Consider the following 18,731-nt stretch of genomic DNA (forward strand, 5'->3'; position numbering starts at 1 on the left):
ACGTGGCAATGGGTCAGACGCAGACACCTTGGTGTTTGATCCTGGTAAGTGATCAAACGTCAGGGACCTTGCCGTCTGGTCCCAGCAGATCACGTAAACAATTTTTTAATAATATGTACCACGTCATCCAGAAGTCTAGGTCCTTGACGTTTGGTCATTAGCAGGTCCAGGCGTCGGGGTCCTTGACGTCTGACCCAAAACCAGACGCCACGGTCCTGACGTCTGACCCTTTGCCACGTCAGCGAGTCAACGGATGAGCCGATCGTGTAGGCCCGTACCAGACGTCAAGGACCTTAACATCTTCCATGCAAACCACACGTCAGAGATGTTGCCCGCGTCAAAACAGATCAGATTTGAATTTTTTTAAAGTAAAGTTGATTTTAAAATTTGTTAGCATAAAAAATGCGAAGTAGCACGAAGACCACACCTAGGCATGTCTAGAGACAGCCACCAACGTCTAGGCGTACTTTTGAAAGAACAAAAAATTCGATGAAGGAGTACTAATCAAGTCACTCAGCTGGCCCCGAAGCAACATATCCATGGAATATCCGCTGCTTAAGACGAAAGCCTGCACAAACGCACCGCACCTTTCTGCGAGTCCAAGAATAATCGCAACGACGGATTTTTTATTTTGAGGCAACGACATTCATACTCCCTCCGTCTGGATGTATAGGTCGTGCATTGATCAAGGCGGAAAGGAAAACAAGAAAATTAATGTGATTTTGCTAATTAATACTATTGCATGCAATGAACTGACCACTGCATGTCATGCTAACTAGTCTCAATTCATTAAAAACATACACGCCCCATGTCTTTTATTGGTTGATTCCTTTATTCATGTCAAAAAATAAAAAACGAAATAAAAATTAATGCACCGTGTCTAAGTGTTTTGAGATTATTTGATTTTCGTAAGATGACTTGTATATCGAAACGGAGGAGTATCTTTTTTCTTTCAGGTGCAAGCGCAAGTGCTCTAAATCTCACGGGCCGGGAGCTGGCATCCCCGCCCCGGCCATGCAATGATTGCCAATTAGAAAGCCACGGCTTACGATGGTGTAGCGTTGTCGACTATTGGAGAGGCACGTGAGAGCGTGAAAGAAACCGTTTTGTCCCGTCGTATTGAACCAACAGGCCAACAGAGGCCGTTGCCAGCATGGGAGGGGGCAAGCGAGCTGAGCTCTGGATACTGTCACTGTAGCTCGGTAGAGGGGTCGCATGCATGCCATCATGGCGTCGTCGACATGACACACAAACGCACCATGTAATCAATCATGTCATGTAGCGTCTCCCAAAAGGAAAAAAAGAAAATAAAAATACGGAGTGGATCGTGTCACGTACTGGTACGTAGGTGGATCCACTTAGGACGTACTGTTCCACGGTACTGTATGACAGTCCTGCCGTGTACAGCTAACAACTGAGCAAGATCACAAAGTTCTTCCTGCAGTAGTTCCATATGAATGGTTCCGAGTGGCTGCCTCATCCCATAAGTAGGTGGTAAGTGTTCTTACAGCATCTATCTACAATGCAGCCGATCGCCTCAAATCTGTCTCATAGGTCCATACGGGTCGTCCTTGGTCACAAAAATTTAATCCAATCAGACACCTTAAATGAGTCTCAAACACTCGGGCTGACGAGCACCCCTCGTATATACCTTAAATATGAAGCGGATATGGAGGCGTCTAGGCGCATCTGCCAAGTCGGACACGAAAGCCTGATCCCATCACAAATTGCATCAAATCCACCCCTTAGAACTACCGGATCCATTTGCTCCTTTCTCTCTTCTTCCTCCTTCGCACCGCCCGTCTCGCAGTTTCACCGCCGCGTGCGCTTCGCAACCATTCCAAGCCTCTGCCCTGCCAGCTCCGGCGGAGCAGATCGGCGACGTGGGCAAGGTCCAACATGGCGAACGCGTCCGGACCTCCCCATATTTGTCCTATATTTGATGTGGATATGAGGGGTGCCGGTTAGCCCGGTCATTTGAGATAGGTTTGAGCATTTGTGGGTGTCGGTTTTTTTTAACCGGATACTGATTGGAACGTCAACCCAAACTTACGAGGATGGCTTGAGATGCCCGGTTGTAGATGCTCTTAGCCCATCAGAGACAAGGTGGATCGACGACCGAATTGATGGAAGGCAAAGATACCTAGACAATTCATCGTGAGAGTCCAAGGGTACGCTGCGCACAGAATCTTGAATCTATAATTATCGAAAATGATAAATCCTGAACATTCGGATTTTAAATATGACAATCCAAATGTTTTTCATCGTAACTTTAGTTCACGCAAGGTTGGTAATCATGATAATTTTATTAAAATTGTCATGTTTTACCAACTATAGTTGACACCTCGTGTCAACTAAAGTTATCATGAAAAACCATCCAGGATAGTATGTTTAAAATCCCAACGTTTGGGATTTATCGAGATCCATAATTAGTTTCGTCGTACACAACCATGAAAGTAATATTAAAAGTTTAATTCTTCGGTTGCTATTTACCCCGTACGACCAATGCATGCCTATATACTAGTCCTTCCGTTCTTAAATATAAGTCTTTTTAGAGATTTCACTAATAGAATACATACGAAGTAAAATGAGTGAATTTATATTTTAAAGAATGTCTATAGCAACGGCGGAGCCATGTAGTGTCCCTACCTCCCCCAATATTGAACCAATTTGTGAAGAAAAATAATATGTGAGGGCTTAGATGAGATTTTTTTAGCTTTTGCCCCCCCCCCCCCCCCCCCCCCTTCTCTCCCCAACCCTTGTATTTTACGTTTCTCCCTTATTCATTTTTGCCTAGCTCCGCCACTAATCTATAGTCCTGTAGTGAAACTTAAAAAAAATATTTAAAAACGAAGGAACTAGCATAGATCTGTCAAGTTTTGCAGAATATCGCACAGTACCCCCTGCCTGCTCACACACATCCGTTCCGTTTTAAGCCCCACAGCCTCAAGTGGATCCTCTGTGCACTGGCACTACAGGGACGCCGGTCTTTAAGAAATGGATACGCGTATGCATGATTGGCCATCTTTCCTTGGATGCATATGAGAGCGTTGTGATCGTCCACTATTCGGTTGATACCATCTCGTGACCGATGCGCTGTCTCCGAGCTGCTGGTTCATCATGCATGCCGGCCATTGGGCAAATCAGATTGGACTGAATCCTTTTTTTTCTTTCTCGAATTTGAGATGTGGACTGCATGATCTTTCTGTATGCCGGTAGGCCAACCTATGATCGATCATCAACTGCACCATGGTAGTATGATTATGCCATCATTAAACGTCGAGAGGATTTTATCATGTCGCTTCAGGTACTCGTACTACTCCTAGCTAGGCTGGGTCTCTTCTCATGTTCTGAGTTGCAGAAAGAATGCACACTTCGTACCGCTGGCTTTATAAATGTATTCAGCACACGTCAGTGATTCCAAAAGTTATGGTTAGGGTATCGCTACATCAACCTAATTAATGGTTTTCAATAAATAGAAAATAATAAAAAATCGATTAATGGTTTTGATATTTCTCCATATGACCAAGAAATAACTATTTCCATCTAAATAATAGAAGAAATAACTATCTTCAAGTAAACTTAGACGTACTTCAGGATTTCTGGGAGTACAAAAGGATGATAAAATACTTATTGAACGGCTATTATTTGTCGAAGCATATATGGTTTAGTAGATTGAGAATTAACTATTTTGCCGTCGATTTTGTATTTGCCCACATAAATCTGAAAAATGTTTACCGTGTTGCATTATTATTTTTCATTTAGTTAAACAAATGTACTATTGCCTCAGTTTTTTTTTAAATTGTTTGGATTGCTTATCCAGACAACTATTGCCTCGGTTGATTGGCTTAATAACTAACTCTGGTCCAATTTTACAAAGTTGTTTATTGTGGATCTAAATAATGTTCCCCGTGTGTTGTACTCCCTCCGTTTCTAAATATAAGTCTTTCTAAAGGTTCAACTAATGAACTATATACGGATGTATATGAACATATTTTAGAGTATAGATTCATTCATTTTGCTTCGTATGTAGACATTTAGTGAAATATCTTAAAAGACTTATATTTAGATACGGAGAGAGTAGTATTTGGCCATATAGTGCAGAAAATCTGCAGTGTTTGTTGTCAGATAAAAATACGAGTATCTCGCACGGATCAAATCGTCCGATCGGTCCTTGGTGTCGATAAAAGAACCATAGAAATTCTCTGACGACCTAGAATTATATATATATTTTTTTGAACAATGACCTAGAATTATATCAAAATCAGAAAAATGACTCCTCCACTTGGGCCACGGTCATTTCCATCAATTGACTCTGTAATTAATTCTGGTGAGTGCAACCACGCCCGATGTAGAATCATCACCACTGAGTTCCTTAATCGCCACGTCTCTTTCTGCTAAAAGGAATAAGGATCCCCCTCTCGCGTCCAGACTGCAAATTCCAGTATTTAAGCGCGCCACCTCCATCTCGCTTTATTTTCTCTCAACAACTCCCCTTCGACCCATCCGTTGCCGATTGAGTCCATACCATCATCAGTTCCAAAAGGTAATTAATTACCACCTTATTATCATCATGGCCCTTCTTCGGATCTCTCTCTCTCTCTCTCTCTCTCTCTCACCCCTCAATGGCTCAATCCAGTGGATGATGCTTCTTGCATGCCTGCTATGTGCTTCTGTTTCATACACGATTCAAGCTTTCTATGATTTGTTTGGTTGATTCCTAGAGGTGTGATAGATGGACATCAATTAGTTATCCTTGCAGGTATATATGATGATTTCTCTGAATCTCCTGCCTAGCTAGTTTATACTATATATATGCATATTGATCTCAATGTTGATTTCGGGGGAAAGGAAGTGATGGAGCACGGCGAGCAGGAGCAGCACGCCATGGAGCTGCCGCCGGGCTTCCGCTTCCACCCGACCGACGAGGAGCTCATCACGCACTACCTGGCCAAGAAGGTGGCCGACGCCCGCTTCGCCGCCCTCGCCGTCTCCGTCGCCGACCTCAACAAGTGCGAGCCCTGGGACCTGCCAGGTAAGCTAGCAACACTTCTGCAGTTCATGCACCAACCTGTGTGACCGATCGCTGCGATAGAACCCACGACCACGAGCTGCCGAATTGATCAAGCAACGCGTGCATGCAGCGCTGGCTAGGATGGGGGAGAAGGAGTGGTACTTCTTCTGCCTCAAGGACCGCAAGTACCCGACGGGGTTGAGGACGAACAGGGCGACGGAGTCCGGCTACTGGAAGGCCACCGGCAAGGACAAGGACATCTTCAGGGGCAAGGCCCTCGTCGGCATGAAGAAGACGCTCGTCTTCTACACCGGGAGGGCGCCCAAGGGCGAGAAGTCCGGCTGGGTCATGCACGAGTACCGCCTCAACGCCAAGCTCCACGCCGCCAGCACCAGCCGCGGCTCCCTCCCCGGCAGCAGGGCCGCGTCGTCCTCGTCGTCCAAGGTACTATAATTAACATCTTTTCACCATGCACGTATCTTGGCATCTTGCTTGTGATCGATCATGCTCTCGTACTAACCGCCGGCCGGCCGGCCGGTTCTCTTTGCAGAACGAGTGGGTGCTGTGCAGGGTGTTCAAGAAGAGCCTCGTAGGCGTAGTGTCGCCGGCGCCGGCGTCGTCAGCAGCAAGGAAAAGCGGCGTGGGGATGATCGAGGAGATAGGTTCCACCGTGGCCGCCGTCACCCCGCTCCCTCCGCTCCTGGACATGTCCGGCTCCGGCGCCTCCTTCGACCAGGCGGCGCACGTGACCTGCTTCTCCAACAACGCGCTGGAGGCGGGCCAGTTCTTCAACCCGACGGCGACGGACCAGGACCAGCACGGCCTAGCCACATACTCCCCGCTAGCAAGCTTCGCGCAGTACGGCGGGCAGCTGCACCACGGCGTGAGCCTGAGCCTGGTGCAGCTCCTCGAGAGCAGCGGGTACCACCGTGGTCTCGCCGACGACATGGCGCCGTGCGGCAACCAGCAGCAGCCGGCCGCGTGCAGGGGCGAGCGGGAGAGGCTGAGCGCGTCGCAGGACACCGGGCTCACCTCCGACGTGAACCCCGAGATCTCTTCTTCCTTGGGCCAAAAGTCGTTCGACCACGAGCCCGCGCCGTGGGGCTACTAACCAAGCAAAGCTCTACGCATGCACCGCGTTCGCGGCGAAGGATGGATGGATCGATGGATTATTAGTGCATTTACCGGTGCTTGATTACTGTAAATAAACCCGCGAGAGGTCGAGCTAGCACCGTCAATTAGCTTCATTGTGATGTGATGATCTGTATAGTTGTAGATTAATCGGTGTGGTGATTTGGGGGTGTAATTAGCACTATTGTATTTGGCTCCATTGATATACTAGTATATATATATGAATGTCATTGTCATTTCGCCAGGTTATTACTATAATCAATCAATCAACTAAGATATCGCAAGTTGCCAGCTTCGTTCGTTCGTTAAGTTAGCAGGTCGATCGATCAGTCGTTAGGCTATAGACAGAAGATAGAGTAATTCTCTGCAGTTTTGTATATATGATGTGAGTAGCTAGCTAGCTAGCTAGCTAGTGTGCGTGATGATCTCATGACGGAAACCTAACAGTTTGACTTGTTGTGATAGTAGTTAGTACCGCTAGCTAATCTAGCAATTCGAGCTTAAAAGATTCGGTGGCGCCGGAGCTCTGCGCCATTACTATCTTTGCTACCTTTGGCCCATGACTGGCATGTCTCAACCATCACAAGCAAATCTAATCCCGATTACTGTCCTTGGGCGCGGATCACATCACGTCACCACCAATGCACAGTGCACATGACATGACATGATGGGGGCCGGGCGAGCTTATAGTATTAGGGTTGGCAAACCGCAACAACACATAATAGCACTCGATCGTGTCACCAGTTTATTTTTTTCGAATGTTGAACACTCGTGTCACCAAATTTTTCTTTCCGAAATGGCCGTGTCACCAATTTGGTCCCCCATGCCTTGTCTCAATGCATGTGTGGCTGGTCCCCGTAAGAGCATCTACAACCGAACACCTCATATCCGTGTTAAACGTTCGAGCAGACCGTGGTGGTCAGTGACCGGTCACAAAAACACGATTCAATCGGACCTTTCATGTCTGTTTCAAACGTTCGGATTGATTGGCATCCCTGATATCCATTTCAAATATGATGACGATACGAGGGTTCATGGACGCGCATGGGCACGCATGGTCAGTTCATCGCATAGGACACGACCCCACCCCCAATGACCTTTTCTAATTTCTTACCCATTCTTTCATTTCTCTTTTTTCTTTTCCACCAATCACATATAAATGATTGGACATGTAATTCTTTTTAATGAAAAATGCGACTATGAATGAAAAAATAGATGCTTAAGACCGACACATCCGGTCATTGATCGGACACGCCACGGACATATATGGTTCTGTTTGAGCGGCATAATGGCCTTGTAGATGCTCTGATGATATAACCAGCTTCGTGGCGCCTGTTTGAGCGGGGCCCACATCACCTTGGTAGAGCCTCTACTGTTTTCAATCATAATCATGGTGGATCCAGTTCATGGGAATTATCATGATTATCCTATTGAAAATAGATTTAGTAGTGGTATGTGGCAGGAAGCAGGGGCCGGTTAGGTCAGCTAACCCGAGGTTCCCTAGCATGCATGTCCGTGGCCATGGAGGGAGCTGGTGAGCGAATGCGGCGAGGACATGTGTGCAGTCTCTGGATCCTCTTGGGCCGTCGGGGTGGGGGCACCTCCCATAGTTTAAGATATCTCCTCTCTGTTTTAGCGTGTCCCGTATCTCTGGACACCATCTCCTCCGGAAATATATTCCCCCCTCCTGTCTGATTAAGTATCTCGGCAAAGGCACAAGTGTCTGTCGATTTGATGGGTGTTGGTGTACTTCCGGCTATTCATCCATGCTGTGAGTAGTAGCTGCCTACCACTCGTCCGATCCGATGCGTGCAGGCACAAAGTCTGTGTGCTATGGACTGTTGCATCCACTTCGCTTTCTCTTTGCTAGGGTTTAAGGTGAAAAGTAAAAGCAGAGCTTTTGGTTTTGAAAAAAACGTGATCCGAACGAGGAAACGGGAAAAGAAACGAGGCCACTTCTTGGAACGGAAAGCCGTGGACGCAGGGCCCTCCGTCCCTCTCCGGCAGTGCCTGTCAGTCCATCCTTATCGCAGTAGAGCGTAATTACGCTGTGAGGTCACTCGCCGCGGTGCTACGGATCGATCCGTTCCGTCTCCAAACCTAATGATCCCCGAGAAGTTTAGCCGTGGTCGATCGCTGGGATGAGACGAGACGGGAGCTTCAGCTGTGGCGTGATTTGATTTGATTTCGCCACAGCCCCATCGCCCAGTTCCTTTCGGAAGAAAGGGAGAACTCCATAGCCACGACGACGAGACGAGGACGAGAGACGTCGACCCTGGCGCGTCGTCCTGGAGGTCCAAAACCGGCAGGATAGAAGGGCGAATCCATGCAAGGAACAAGGGGAGGGAAGGGAAGGGAAGGGAGCAGGCCCTGAGTGGGCAGCGAGCGTTAGCATGAGATTCCAAGCCCTGATGCGTCTGTCATGCCGCACTGTGCCATGGGAACTGTCAAGCCACCATGCCGGCACGTCGGACTCACCACGAGAAAATATTCCCCCCGTCCTCTACTCTCAGCGGTTTTGGAGGCTTCCTTTGTGCCCCGTCACTCGTCCCGGCCGTGTTGCCGTGCACACAAGTAGTACGGGACTAGGCGATCCGCCTTGCTGGACGGACGGACGGACGGACGCATGCATGTGGACGGCTATTGGATCTGGTTCGCTCGCTGTGTAGGGCGTTTGGCATGTACCGGAGGCAAGCAAGCACGCGCGATCGGCCTACCATCACCACGCATGCGTTGGATCGGACTTTCATGGGAACATACAGTCGAGGTGCATGTACGCACTGTATATGTGCATCGGCGGGCGGGTGGGACATGATGATCCAAGTGGAGATGTGGGTGGGTGTGCGGGACAAGACCCAGGAGAGATACGCGGCGCGGGCAGATGTACCGGTGGACACGTTGCTTTCTCCGTGGCCGTGAAATGCTCCGCCTCCATCCACGCCATGGCAGGTAGGATTCGTCTCTGTATATTGATGCAAAAATTGCCATTCGCGGGGAACCAGAAAAATGGATGCCGACCTTAGAACATATACCTCCCGACTTAGCAAATATGACCCCTTATACGTTTACGAACGTGTCTAATCAGTGATCGAACGGATTTCTTATTTGTTTGTTTGCGCAGTCATAATTCTTATTTTTATTTTTATATGTCCGGTCAGTTGCATGTGATTGATGAAAAGAAAGAGAAGAAAAAAGAATGAATAAAAAAATGGTCTGTGATGAGGTCGCGTCCTACGTGATGGACTGATCGACGCGTCCGTGAACCTTCATATCCTTTTCATATTTGTCCTCAATGTGAGGGTTTGATGACGGTCCGGACGTACAGGAATAATATAAACGATCTGGTTATGTCACTTTTTTCTTCTCTCTCATGTCTAATATTTTTCCTTCTCTTCGTTGTTCGATAACAGACCGATACATCCACAAACATACAAGAGGTTATTTGGGATGCGTGGTTGTAGATGCTTTTATACTATACGATGAAAGCTATGTCCAGCCTGAACAGCCTTATAGCATCTACAATCGCGAATATTGTTTTTGGAGGCCAAGCTCCATGGAAAGTGGCTTATCTAGTTTTCAAGTTCCATATTTTCTATATTTTATTTTATTTTTAAAATACAGATATACATCAAGGTATAACACACATGTGTGTTAATTGCTAGGGCAAAATAAATTGAAATAAGGGTTCTAAAAAAGATAAAGCTGTGATTTTTTGACGCATGAGATTATTTATCCTTTTAAATCATGAATTTGTCTTTTTTATACAGGCTGCATTTAAGTGTTTTTCATCGTAAATATTTACAGACATACACATAACATTCTTTTTAACTTGCAATTATTTTTCAGAATTTTTTAAACTGAAAAGTTTGATTTTTTTTAAAAGGCCTCCATGGTGGTCGAGAGGCAAACATACGCCCTTCTACAACTGGATTTAGCAAATCTGACCCATAAACAATCGCGGACACGTCCGGTTACACCGGACATGTCCGTTTTAAACCGTTATTTATCCGTACATGGAATCATACTTTTCATTTTCTATTTTATATGTTCGATCACTTGCACGTTATTGATGGAGATGAAGAAAGAAAGAAAATGATGAACAAAGAAAGAAAAAAGTTGATATAGAGTGGACCGCGTCCCGCGTGACAGACTGATCGGGCGTGTCCGCAAACCATCATTTTCTTTCTATATTTCTTCTCAACATGAATGTTCGCATACAGGCTCGAGGGTATAGGAATGATATGAAAGATCTGGTTAGGTCAATATTTTTCCTTCTTTCTTTTGTCCTATTAATGGTCGGACGCGTCCGCGGACGTTTGAGGTGGATTTGAGGAGATGAACTGTAGATGCTCTTATATGAAGAGAATTTATTTTTGTTTCACGGGACCAAGATTCAACAAAAACGAGTTTGGTTGCTTGCATAGAACCCATTCAGGTCCATGTGGGAAGAATTTGATTTGTTTGGTTGCCCCCTTCACTATTGGCTTGCATAAGAGCATCTCTAGCAGACCCACCCCATATAATGCACCGATCCACAAAATAATCGTCAAAAGATGGATCGGGGGCGGAAAATGTTGTCAGACCAGAGCCCGCAAACGCGTCCGATCTATAAAAGTTTTTGCGGGACGCGACAAAATGCCCACCCCAACCTGCGAAAACGTAGGTTCTCCCCCTTGCCGTGTCGGTGCCCTATATATATCGGGAGCGGTTGGTGGGAGGGACATTTCAGCCCACACTTTTCCCTCACCCACCGCCGTTGGGCACCGCCTTCGTTTCCGACCATACCAGTCGCCGGGATCACGCCGGCGGGCCACCACACGCCCGAGATTGACCTCCACCACTCCCTCGTGCCTCGGCTGGCCAGAAAGCTGCAGATCGACGGATGTTTATTGCGGCCACCGAATTTGGCTTTTCCGACCACCGACGGCTGTGCCAAGCCATGGATTGGTTGGGAAGTCACCGCAGAGCCCCCACAAAGCGCCAACGCCGCATGCAGGTACTGGTTCACCCTCTAGTCGTCGTCGGCGGTTTGCCGGGAAGGACTCTTTTGACCGTCGCCCGGGCTTGATGGTCGCGCAACAGCTCACCGGCTTGACTATGCCGCTCATACAGTGCAACGTCTGCACAAAGACAGTGTTGCGGCTCACATCTAGCATGCGGCAACACCTCAGATGGGTATTCTTCAAATGCAATAACGACGGAGTATGTTCTTCTTTTTGTTTGGCTTTGTCAACTTATGTGGTTAAATTTCAGTAGCTTATCGGGTGTTCATGTGTGTAGGAAGGTGGATGCTCATTGTGGTATTGGAAAGAAGAATACCTCAATTTATTTATAGAAAAAAACTTAATAGATGTTCGTGCACTCCTTAGTATAATTGAGGCTAATGATGCGCTTGCATGTGCAATTACAAAATAAATAAATAAAGGGGAAGCAACGTCTAATTCTTTAGTATCAAAGCCAAAGGATGAAGAATGTAAGATCAAGAATTCATAAATCAACAACAAATGCATGGAGAAGATGTTGATCCAACCAGTGGAAGCGGTTATGGAAATTGGATATTCTAAAATGCTTAATTGTGATTCTTGTTTTCTTTGATCTTGCTATTTTAGCAAAGATTTGATGAATTATTATGTATCCAATAGCTTTAAAGAAAATAAAGAAGCAAATACATGTGTTTTCATGTTCGAAATTGAAAGGCAAATAACAAATTTGCGGATCGGCATGCGTTTTTCCACGAGCTGTAATAACTTTTACAGATCAACGATATACGGAGTCTGCCTGATATGCTCTAACATGAAGACATATATCCCTGGAAATGCTTGATTTAGCTGTTTTTCGCAAGCTAGGTTCAAGCGATACAATCGAGCACAAGTGGGTGGCTCTTGCGGTGCAGTTACATGTGAGCTCATGCATGCTATGTACTCCTAAATATAAGTCTTTGAATAGGTTTCACTACAAGTCTACATACAGATGTATATAGACATATTTTAGAATGTACATTCATTCATTTTACTTCGTATGTAGTCACTTAGTGAAATCTTTAAAAAAACTTATATTTAGGAACGAAGGGAGTACACCCGATGCGTGAGTTTGCACGTTTTCTAATGTAATCTCTTCTTTGTCTCTTTCATCTTCTAATTTACATAAATAGTGTTTCGATTTAATATAAGATCTGCGTAAAAATATGCACACTGATGTTGTATTTTCATCCAAACGACCGGTTCACAATTTCGACAAACCGTGAATGCTCAAATTTGTGTTCAACTCAAAGCTATTTTGGATGAATTTTATTAAATTCGTTGTCCATTTTTTTTATCAGTAGCTTCATCTTGCAATTTCACACGTTTCTTATTGCAGATTTTCTGTTTCGACTATCGTAGACGAGTATATTTACATTTCTCTCGTAACTGTACATATGTATATGTATGATCTGTTTTAGCGACAATCCTTAATCTCCTTCAAAGTGCCTTCTAATCGTTCCTCTTGCCTTCCTTCCCCGTCCCAATGCACATGGGCCATCATCGACGTTGTTCATCTTTGCCTCCTTTCATGTGTATTGCTGCACATGCATCATCATCGACGTTGTTCATTTCGAGGTTCTTTTCCGCGTCCTACTACACTCGCGAGACTATCGGCATTGTTCCTTTCGGCCTTCTCTCCCACATCCTGCTATACTAGTGTCATCGATGACGTCGTTCCTCTCGGCCTCCTCGTCCGTGTCCTAGCACATGTTATCGGTGTCGTTCCTCTCGGTCTCCTTGCCCGCATCCTAGTACACTGTTATCGACGTCGTTCCTCTCGATCTCCTCTCATTTGTCCTACTACATTGTCGTTGGCATCGTTCATTTTGGCCTCCTCTCCCGCATCCTACAACACCAACGCCATCATGGCGCGTTCATTGCATTTCCCCTCCCCCCCCCCCCCCCCCCGACATCTGCCTTAGCGATCCTCCGCACGGTTTTTCTTTACATCGACGACTAGAAACTAGTTCGCGGCGCCGCCGCTGGGATCGCTCACTGCGTCTCCTTGTCTTGTCGAACGCGGCGCCACGGTCACCATGCATCGCAGTGGCTAAGCACTATCTAGTGTAACTGTGTGTACTATGTGTAACTGTTAACTTTTAGTTACATCCCATGCATGCTACCAAACATCGTGTACCTGGATCAACGCAGCCAATGCAGGGCAGCAAACGTTCTCACAAAATTGCTCCCCTAATGCAGGCACCCTACATGCATGCAACCTACTCCCCCCTTCCTAAATATAAGTCGTTTTAGACATTTCATTATAGACTACATACAGAGCAAAATAAGTGAATATAACTCTAAAATGTGTCTATATACATCCGTATGTAGTTTATGATGAAATCTCTAAAATGTCTTATATTTAGGAACGGAGGGAGTAGTAACGTGCAGATGATAGGTTTTTTGTCTGGTTTCCTCAACCAGATCTAATTGAGACACACATACAATGCAGATAAAATAGATGCAAGTAACCAAACACACACTAAAAGTACAGACATTTAAACCAAGACCCATGGCATATACTTGATTGCAAATTAGTAGTGAAGGTGTACCAAAGAGAGCTAAAAATTTCTCATTTATTGTTTGCAGATGACACATCCCTACTTTTTTGAGGCAAATCAAGCTTAGGCTCTCCGAGTCATAGTCCTGAATACATATGCTGAAGTCACTAGACACTGGATAAACCAAAGCTAGTATTCTACTCCCTCCATTCTAAAATAAATGTCGCTGATTTAGTGCAACAACTTAGTATAAAGTTGTTGAATTTTGATAGATGTCACAAACACACGGTCTTTTTTTTTCAGGAAAACAACAGGACTCAGTACACATTATTATTGATTTTCTAAAAGTAATATAAGCAATAGTTCAAAAGGGAAAATGAGCTACACATGCAAAAGCAAAAGAACAAACTACAAAATCAAAGGGAAAATTACAACAACATACAATATAGGAATAATACAACAAAATTACCAGGTGATCATCTAAAAGATTCAACAGTGTCTGCACTTTGTGCTCTGTAGATGATCCTCACATATTCGTTTGGCCTTGTGTCTACTAATTCAGAGAAATTGGGTGTACTGAGCACTGGTTGTTGCCCTGTGTCTACTAATTCAGAGAAGCTGGGCGTACTGAGCACTGGTTGTTTCCCTAATGCCCTGTGTCTACTAATTCAGAGAAGCTGATTGTATGACGCACTGGTTCAGAGAAACTGATCGTACTGAGCAGGGCTGAGATGTTGCCGGTGGTCGCTCACTCGGGCATGACTTTTTTCTTTGCTACTTACATGACTTTTTTCTTGGCTACACCGAGTAAGCATGCAGGTGCTACAGCAGTTCATGTTGTTATCCAAGTCTCGTAGCTTCTTATGATGTCTGCTTCATAAAAATGCATAGCGGAGCTTTCATTTCCATGTGCTTACTTCTATATTTTGTTGTAGTTTGTATCTGTAGTTGCCATGTCGTCCCTAATTGAATGTTTCTACTTCATATGATGGTAGTTTTTTTGAATGGAAATGTTGTAGTAGTACTTAGTTTACCAAGTTTACAGGCGACATTTTGGTCTCATACATTTGCAGTACGACAGATTGTGTGAGAAAGGTGTTTATAGATTGACTCATATTGGAGTGGATTGTTTGCCAAACTATTTGTTTTTGCTCTGTAAAATAAAATGTGTGTTTGGCAAGCTATTTTTTAGTTCTATAACTAGAAAATATAAGCAATAAAAATATTCTTATTTTTTATATATGTTGAAGAATTTGTAGGTCGCTAACGAGGAGATTGTTGAGATTACAAATCTCTATGCCCAGTATGTATGTAATGTGATGCCACAAGTATTTGTACCTATTTTATGTCCATTTACCGATAATGGGAGCTAAAGAAATGACACTGTAATCATATACTTTGGCAAAACAGTACATGCAAGATACAAGATGTGATTCAAATCCCAAGAACACACTGTAAAGTTCAAGGCGTATTATATGAAGAAGCAAGCTGGCAGAAGGACAAACCCATCTACTCTTTGAAGTAGCTACTATATGTAAACTTATTTTTCAGTTGCAATCTTGTAATTATCGCATGTGCCAATCTGTGTTATGTTGATAGAGTTGAACTCTGTTAAAGATTCAAACTCAACAACTGTGGTACCTCGCAAAAAAAAAAAAACTCAACAACTGTGGCGTTCCTTCCTGATGGGATAAAAAGCCATTTGGTGCAACTTTGTTTTTTTATTTGCTGTCTTTACTGTTAACACATAAAGCATTCGTGTCACCGTGCCTAAATTTTTTGTGCCGTGACAACGCACGGACATTAACAAAAATATCGGACTCAGAACGAAAGGAAGGCCTCGTACTCAGAACTAACTAAAGTGACATACGGGCAATGTGCCCATGTAACTCAAAAAGGAAAGTATGCCCAAGAAGTCGAGCTGGGGAGTGGACCAGTGGGGAGCTCCTATGCAGCGCAACAAGCGCTTGTTAACAATCCGGTGCCTACAACGTCCCTGGCATGGGTCGGCCAACTAGCGTGCTGCCCAGATTTTCTTTTTTATCTGTTTTTTTTCTGCTGATCCACTAGAAAGAACACCCAGATTTTCTATTTGTTACGAACATAAAAATATGAAATCATAAAATATTTACAGATTTAAAGAAAAAGTTTCATCAATTTAGAAAAAAGTACATATCTTAAAAAAGGTTCATGAATTTTATAGGAAGTTCATCAACTTGAAAATATGTTCATTAAAATTAAAAAAAGTGTTCAAACAATTTGGAAAATGTTCATTAAATTTTCGAAAAGTTCATTTATTTTCAAAAATGTTCCTCGAAATTCAAAAATAGTTCATATATTTTTTACAATTTCATTGAACTGGAAAATAAGTTCATCAGTTTTGGTAAAATTTCATCCATTTTCAAAAATATTTCATCAAATTTTTAAAAAGTTCATCGATATTCAGAAAAGTTCATAGAATTTCAATATTTTCGAAAAGGTTCCTCGATTTTCAACGAAAATTCCATCAATCTTAAAAAATATTCGTTGAAATTTAAAATAAGTTCATTGATATTTAAAAAAGGTTATAGTATTTTCAAAAAAAAAGTCCACCGATTCCTAGATTACCGGCCATTAGCGAACATCATAGGCGCCAGTTAACAAAAATGCACATTAACTTGAGCCTTTGGCGCCAAATAGGAAATGCTGGACCAGTGTCAAAAGCCACCTGAGGTCTAATAAGTTTAGATAGGAGAAAAATGATACGGCCCAAGCCTCTCGAAAGGAAATTGCGGACCAAGATGTTGAACTGGCGGAATAGACCAGCGTCAGAGGCCACATCAGGTCCAATAAAATAAACACTGGGGTTTACCTCTAAAAAATGAGGTCCACTAAGCTTAGAAGAAATACAACAACAACAGTAAGCTTAGAAGAAATGCGGCCCAAAATGTTGGGCTGGAGGAATGGGCGAGCGTCAAAAGCCACATGAGGTCGAATAAAACAAGGGAAACGCTTCTGGCTGGTGCGCCGGCCGAATCGTTTGACCGGCCACACGCGACCTCGCAGGCGTCCGCTGGCTTGACATGCAATTTTTTTTTCGTTTAAAATTGTTGTAACCAGCATCATATTTGCTACAAGCGTTTTGTTTTGCGACATATGTCCGTTAAAAACTTGCATCCACAGTTGTTGCAACTTCAGTTCATCGGATTTTTGTTATAATCAGTGTTTTTACTTTTGTTACAACCGTGTTAATTTTTGCTACAACCGGCATTATTTTTTGCTGCAACCGTTCACTAAAAAAGTTGCATCCACGTCACGTAGATATTTGCTAAAACCGGCGTTTGATTTTGATACCAAGCACCACCAGCTTCGTTTTTTGCTACGATCACGTAGATATTTTTTTTGCTATAAATTTTGTTTTTTGTTGCAACCGTTGAAAAAAATTGCTGCATCGCGTCAAAGTTTTTTGCATCGGAGAGAAAAATATTGAATGAATATCTAACGGTGCGGATGCGCGAGCATTGGCCATAAAGTAAACACTGGGGTTTACCCCGAAAAATAAAAGAGGTCCACAAAGCTTAGAAGGAAATGCGACCCAAAATGTTGAGCCGGGGGAAATGAAAAAAGAAACCGGATATTTTTGCTATGATCACGTAGATATTTTTTTGCTATAAATTTTGATTTTTGTTGCAACCGTTGAAAAAATTTGCTGCATCGCGTCAAAATTTGCTGCATCGAAGAGAAAAATATTGAATGAAGATCTAACTGTGCGGATGCGCGAGCATTGGTCAGAAAATAAACACTGGGGTTTACCCCGAAAAATAAAAGAGGTCCACAAAGCTTAGAAGGAAATGCGACCCAAAATGTTGAGCCGGGGGAAATGAAAAAAGAAACCGGATATTTTTGCTATGATCACGTAGATATTTTTTTGCTATAAATTTTGATTTTTGTTGCAACCGTTGAAAAAATTTGCTGCATCGCGTCAAAATTTGCTGCATCGAAGAGAAAAATATTGAATGAAGATCTAACTGTGCGGATGCGCGAGCATTGGTCAGAAAATAAACACTGGGGTTTACCCCGAAAAATAAAAGAGGTCCACAAAGCTTAGAAGGAAATGCGACCCAAAATGTTGAGCCAGGGGAAATGAAAAAAGAAACCAGATATTTTTGCTACGATCACGTAGATATTTTTTTGCTATAAATTTTGTTTTTTGTTGCAACTGTTGAAAAAATTTGCTGCATCGTGTCAAAATTTGCTGCATCGGAAAAAAAAATATTGAATGAAGATCTAACTGTGCGGATGCGCGAGCATTGGCCATAAAATAAACATTGGGGTTTACCCCAAAAAATAAAAGAGGTCCACAAAGCTTAGAAGGAAATGCGACCGAAAATGTTGAGCCGGGGGAAATGAAAAAAGGAACCGGATATTTTAGTTCGGGATATTGAACCCGACGTGAATCGAACACGCAACCTTCTGATCTGGAGTCAGACGCGCTACCATTGCGCCACGGATCCGGTGTGCTCTTGTCGTCACCATTCACTTTATGAACTATGAAGTTTACTCGTGGCAACATTTCCTCTCCTCCGGAATCTTGGATAGCACTCACCACCGGCAAGGGCACAACCAGTGTCTCGTACAAAGCGCAGGGGGCATTCGTACCCCGCCGAACCAGAACCAGTGACGGAAGTCACTCAGGTGTGCGCACATTTGGCAGTAATTAGCACATCCGATCCAAAGTGCCTCGGCCATCTTAGCATTGTCCATGGTACTGCAGATCGTATCATCGTCCTAGTATGCAGTACTTTTGTGCACCAGATCTCGGTAACAAACCGCTGTATCTCTGGACGAAACGAGGAACAGAAACGCCCACGACCAGCGACAGCGCGCGCGCGCGGTGCATTAAAATACGGCAGGGACCAAGGGCGCGACGAGGCCGGCCGGCGACGAGTCAATTCGATCGACTGCTACAGAAAACAACAGAACCCACCCACGGCTTCCAGATGAGGCATCCGATGCATGCAGATGCAGCGTGGCGACTAACGCCGAGCGCACACCGCCTCCGCCGATAGAAGCAGGCGGCGCGCG

At 44.2% G+C, this 18,731-nt stretch overlaps 1 protein-coding gene and 1 non-coding gene across 7 annotated transcripts; one reads left to right on the forward strand and one right to left on the reverse strand.

Moving 5' to 3' along the window:
• Nucleotides 1-4,435: 4,435 nt before the first annotated feature.
• LOC123430376 (NAC domain-containing protein 92-like) lies at nt 4,436-6,381 on the forward strand. 6 transcript variants are annotated; one of them, XM_045114241.1, is made up of 5 exons: nt 4,437-4,546; nt 4,640-4,762; nt 4,845-5,035; nt 5,145-5,458; nt 5,565-6,381. In XM_045114241.1, exons 3-5 carry the CDS (start codon nt 4,858-4,860, stop codon nt 6,123-6,125), a joined length of 1,053 nt encoding a protein of 350 aa, XP_044970176.1. In that variant the 5' UTR covers nt 4,437-4,546; nt 4,640-4,762; nt 4,845-4,857; the 3' UTR covers nt 6,126-6,381. The 6 variants fall into 6 exon arrangements, with proteins under 6 accessions (XP_044970174.1, XP_044970176.1, XP_044970180.1 ...); XM_045114245.1 differs by having other exon boundaries at nt 4,852-5,035; XM_045114244.1 differs by having other exon boundaries at nt 4,856-5,035.
• Nucleotides 6,382-18,088: 11,707 nt separating this feature from the next.
• On the reverse strand, nt 18,089-18,160 carry TRNAW-CCA. The gene has a single exon. It is a non-coding gene; the product is annotated as a tRNA-Trp (tRNA).
• Between the last annotated feature and the right edge of the window lie 571 nt (nt 18,161-18,731).

The sequence above is a fragment of the Hordeum vulgare genome, chromosome 2H (genome assembly GCF_904849725.1).
Source record: "Hordeum vulgare subsp. vulgare chromosome 2H, MorexV3_pseudomolecules_assembly, whole genome shotgun sequence".
Lineage (NCBI taxonomy): Eukaryota > Viridiplantae > Streptophyta > Magnoliopsida > Poales > Poaceae > Hordeum > Hordeum vulgare.

Bases quoted from the DNA above. Each gene is read 5' to 3' on its own strand.
- LOC123430376 (XM_045114239.1), top strand. From the start codon at position 4,858: ATGGAGCACGGCGAGCAGGAGCAGCACGCCATGGAGCTGCCGCCGGGC. The intron at 5,036-5,144 runs GTAAGCTAGCAA...GCGTGCATGCAG, and splicing joins CGAGCCCTGGGACCTGCCAG to CGCTGGCTAGGATGGGGGAG. The intron at 5,459-5,564 runs GTACTATAATTA...TTCTCTTTGCAG, and splicing joins CGTCGTCCTCGTCGTCCAAG to AACGAGTGGGTGCTGTGCAG.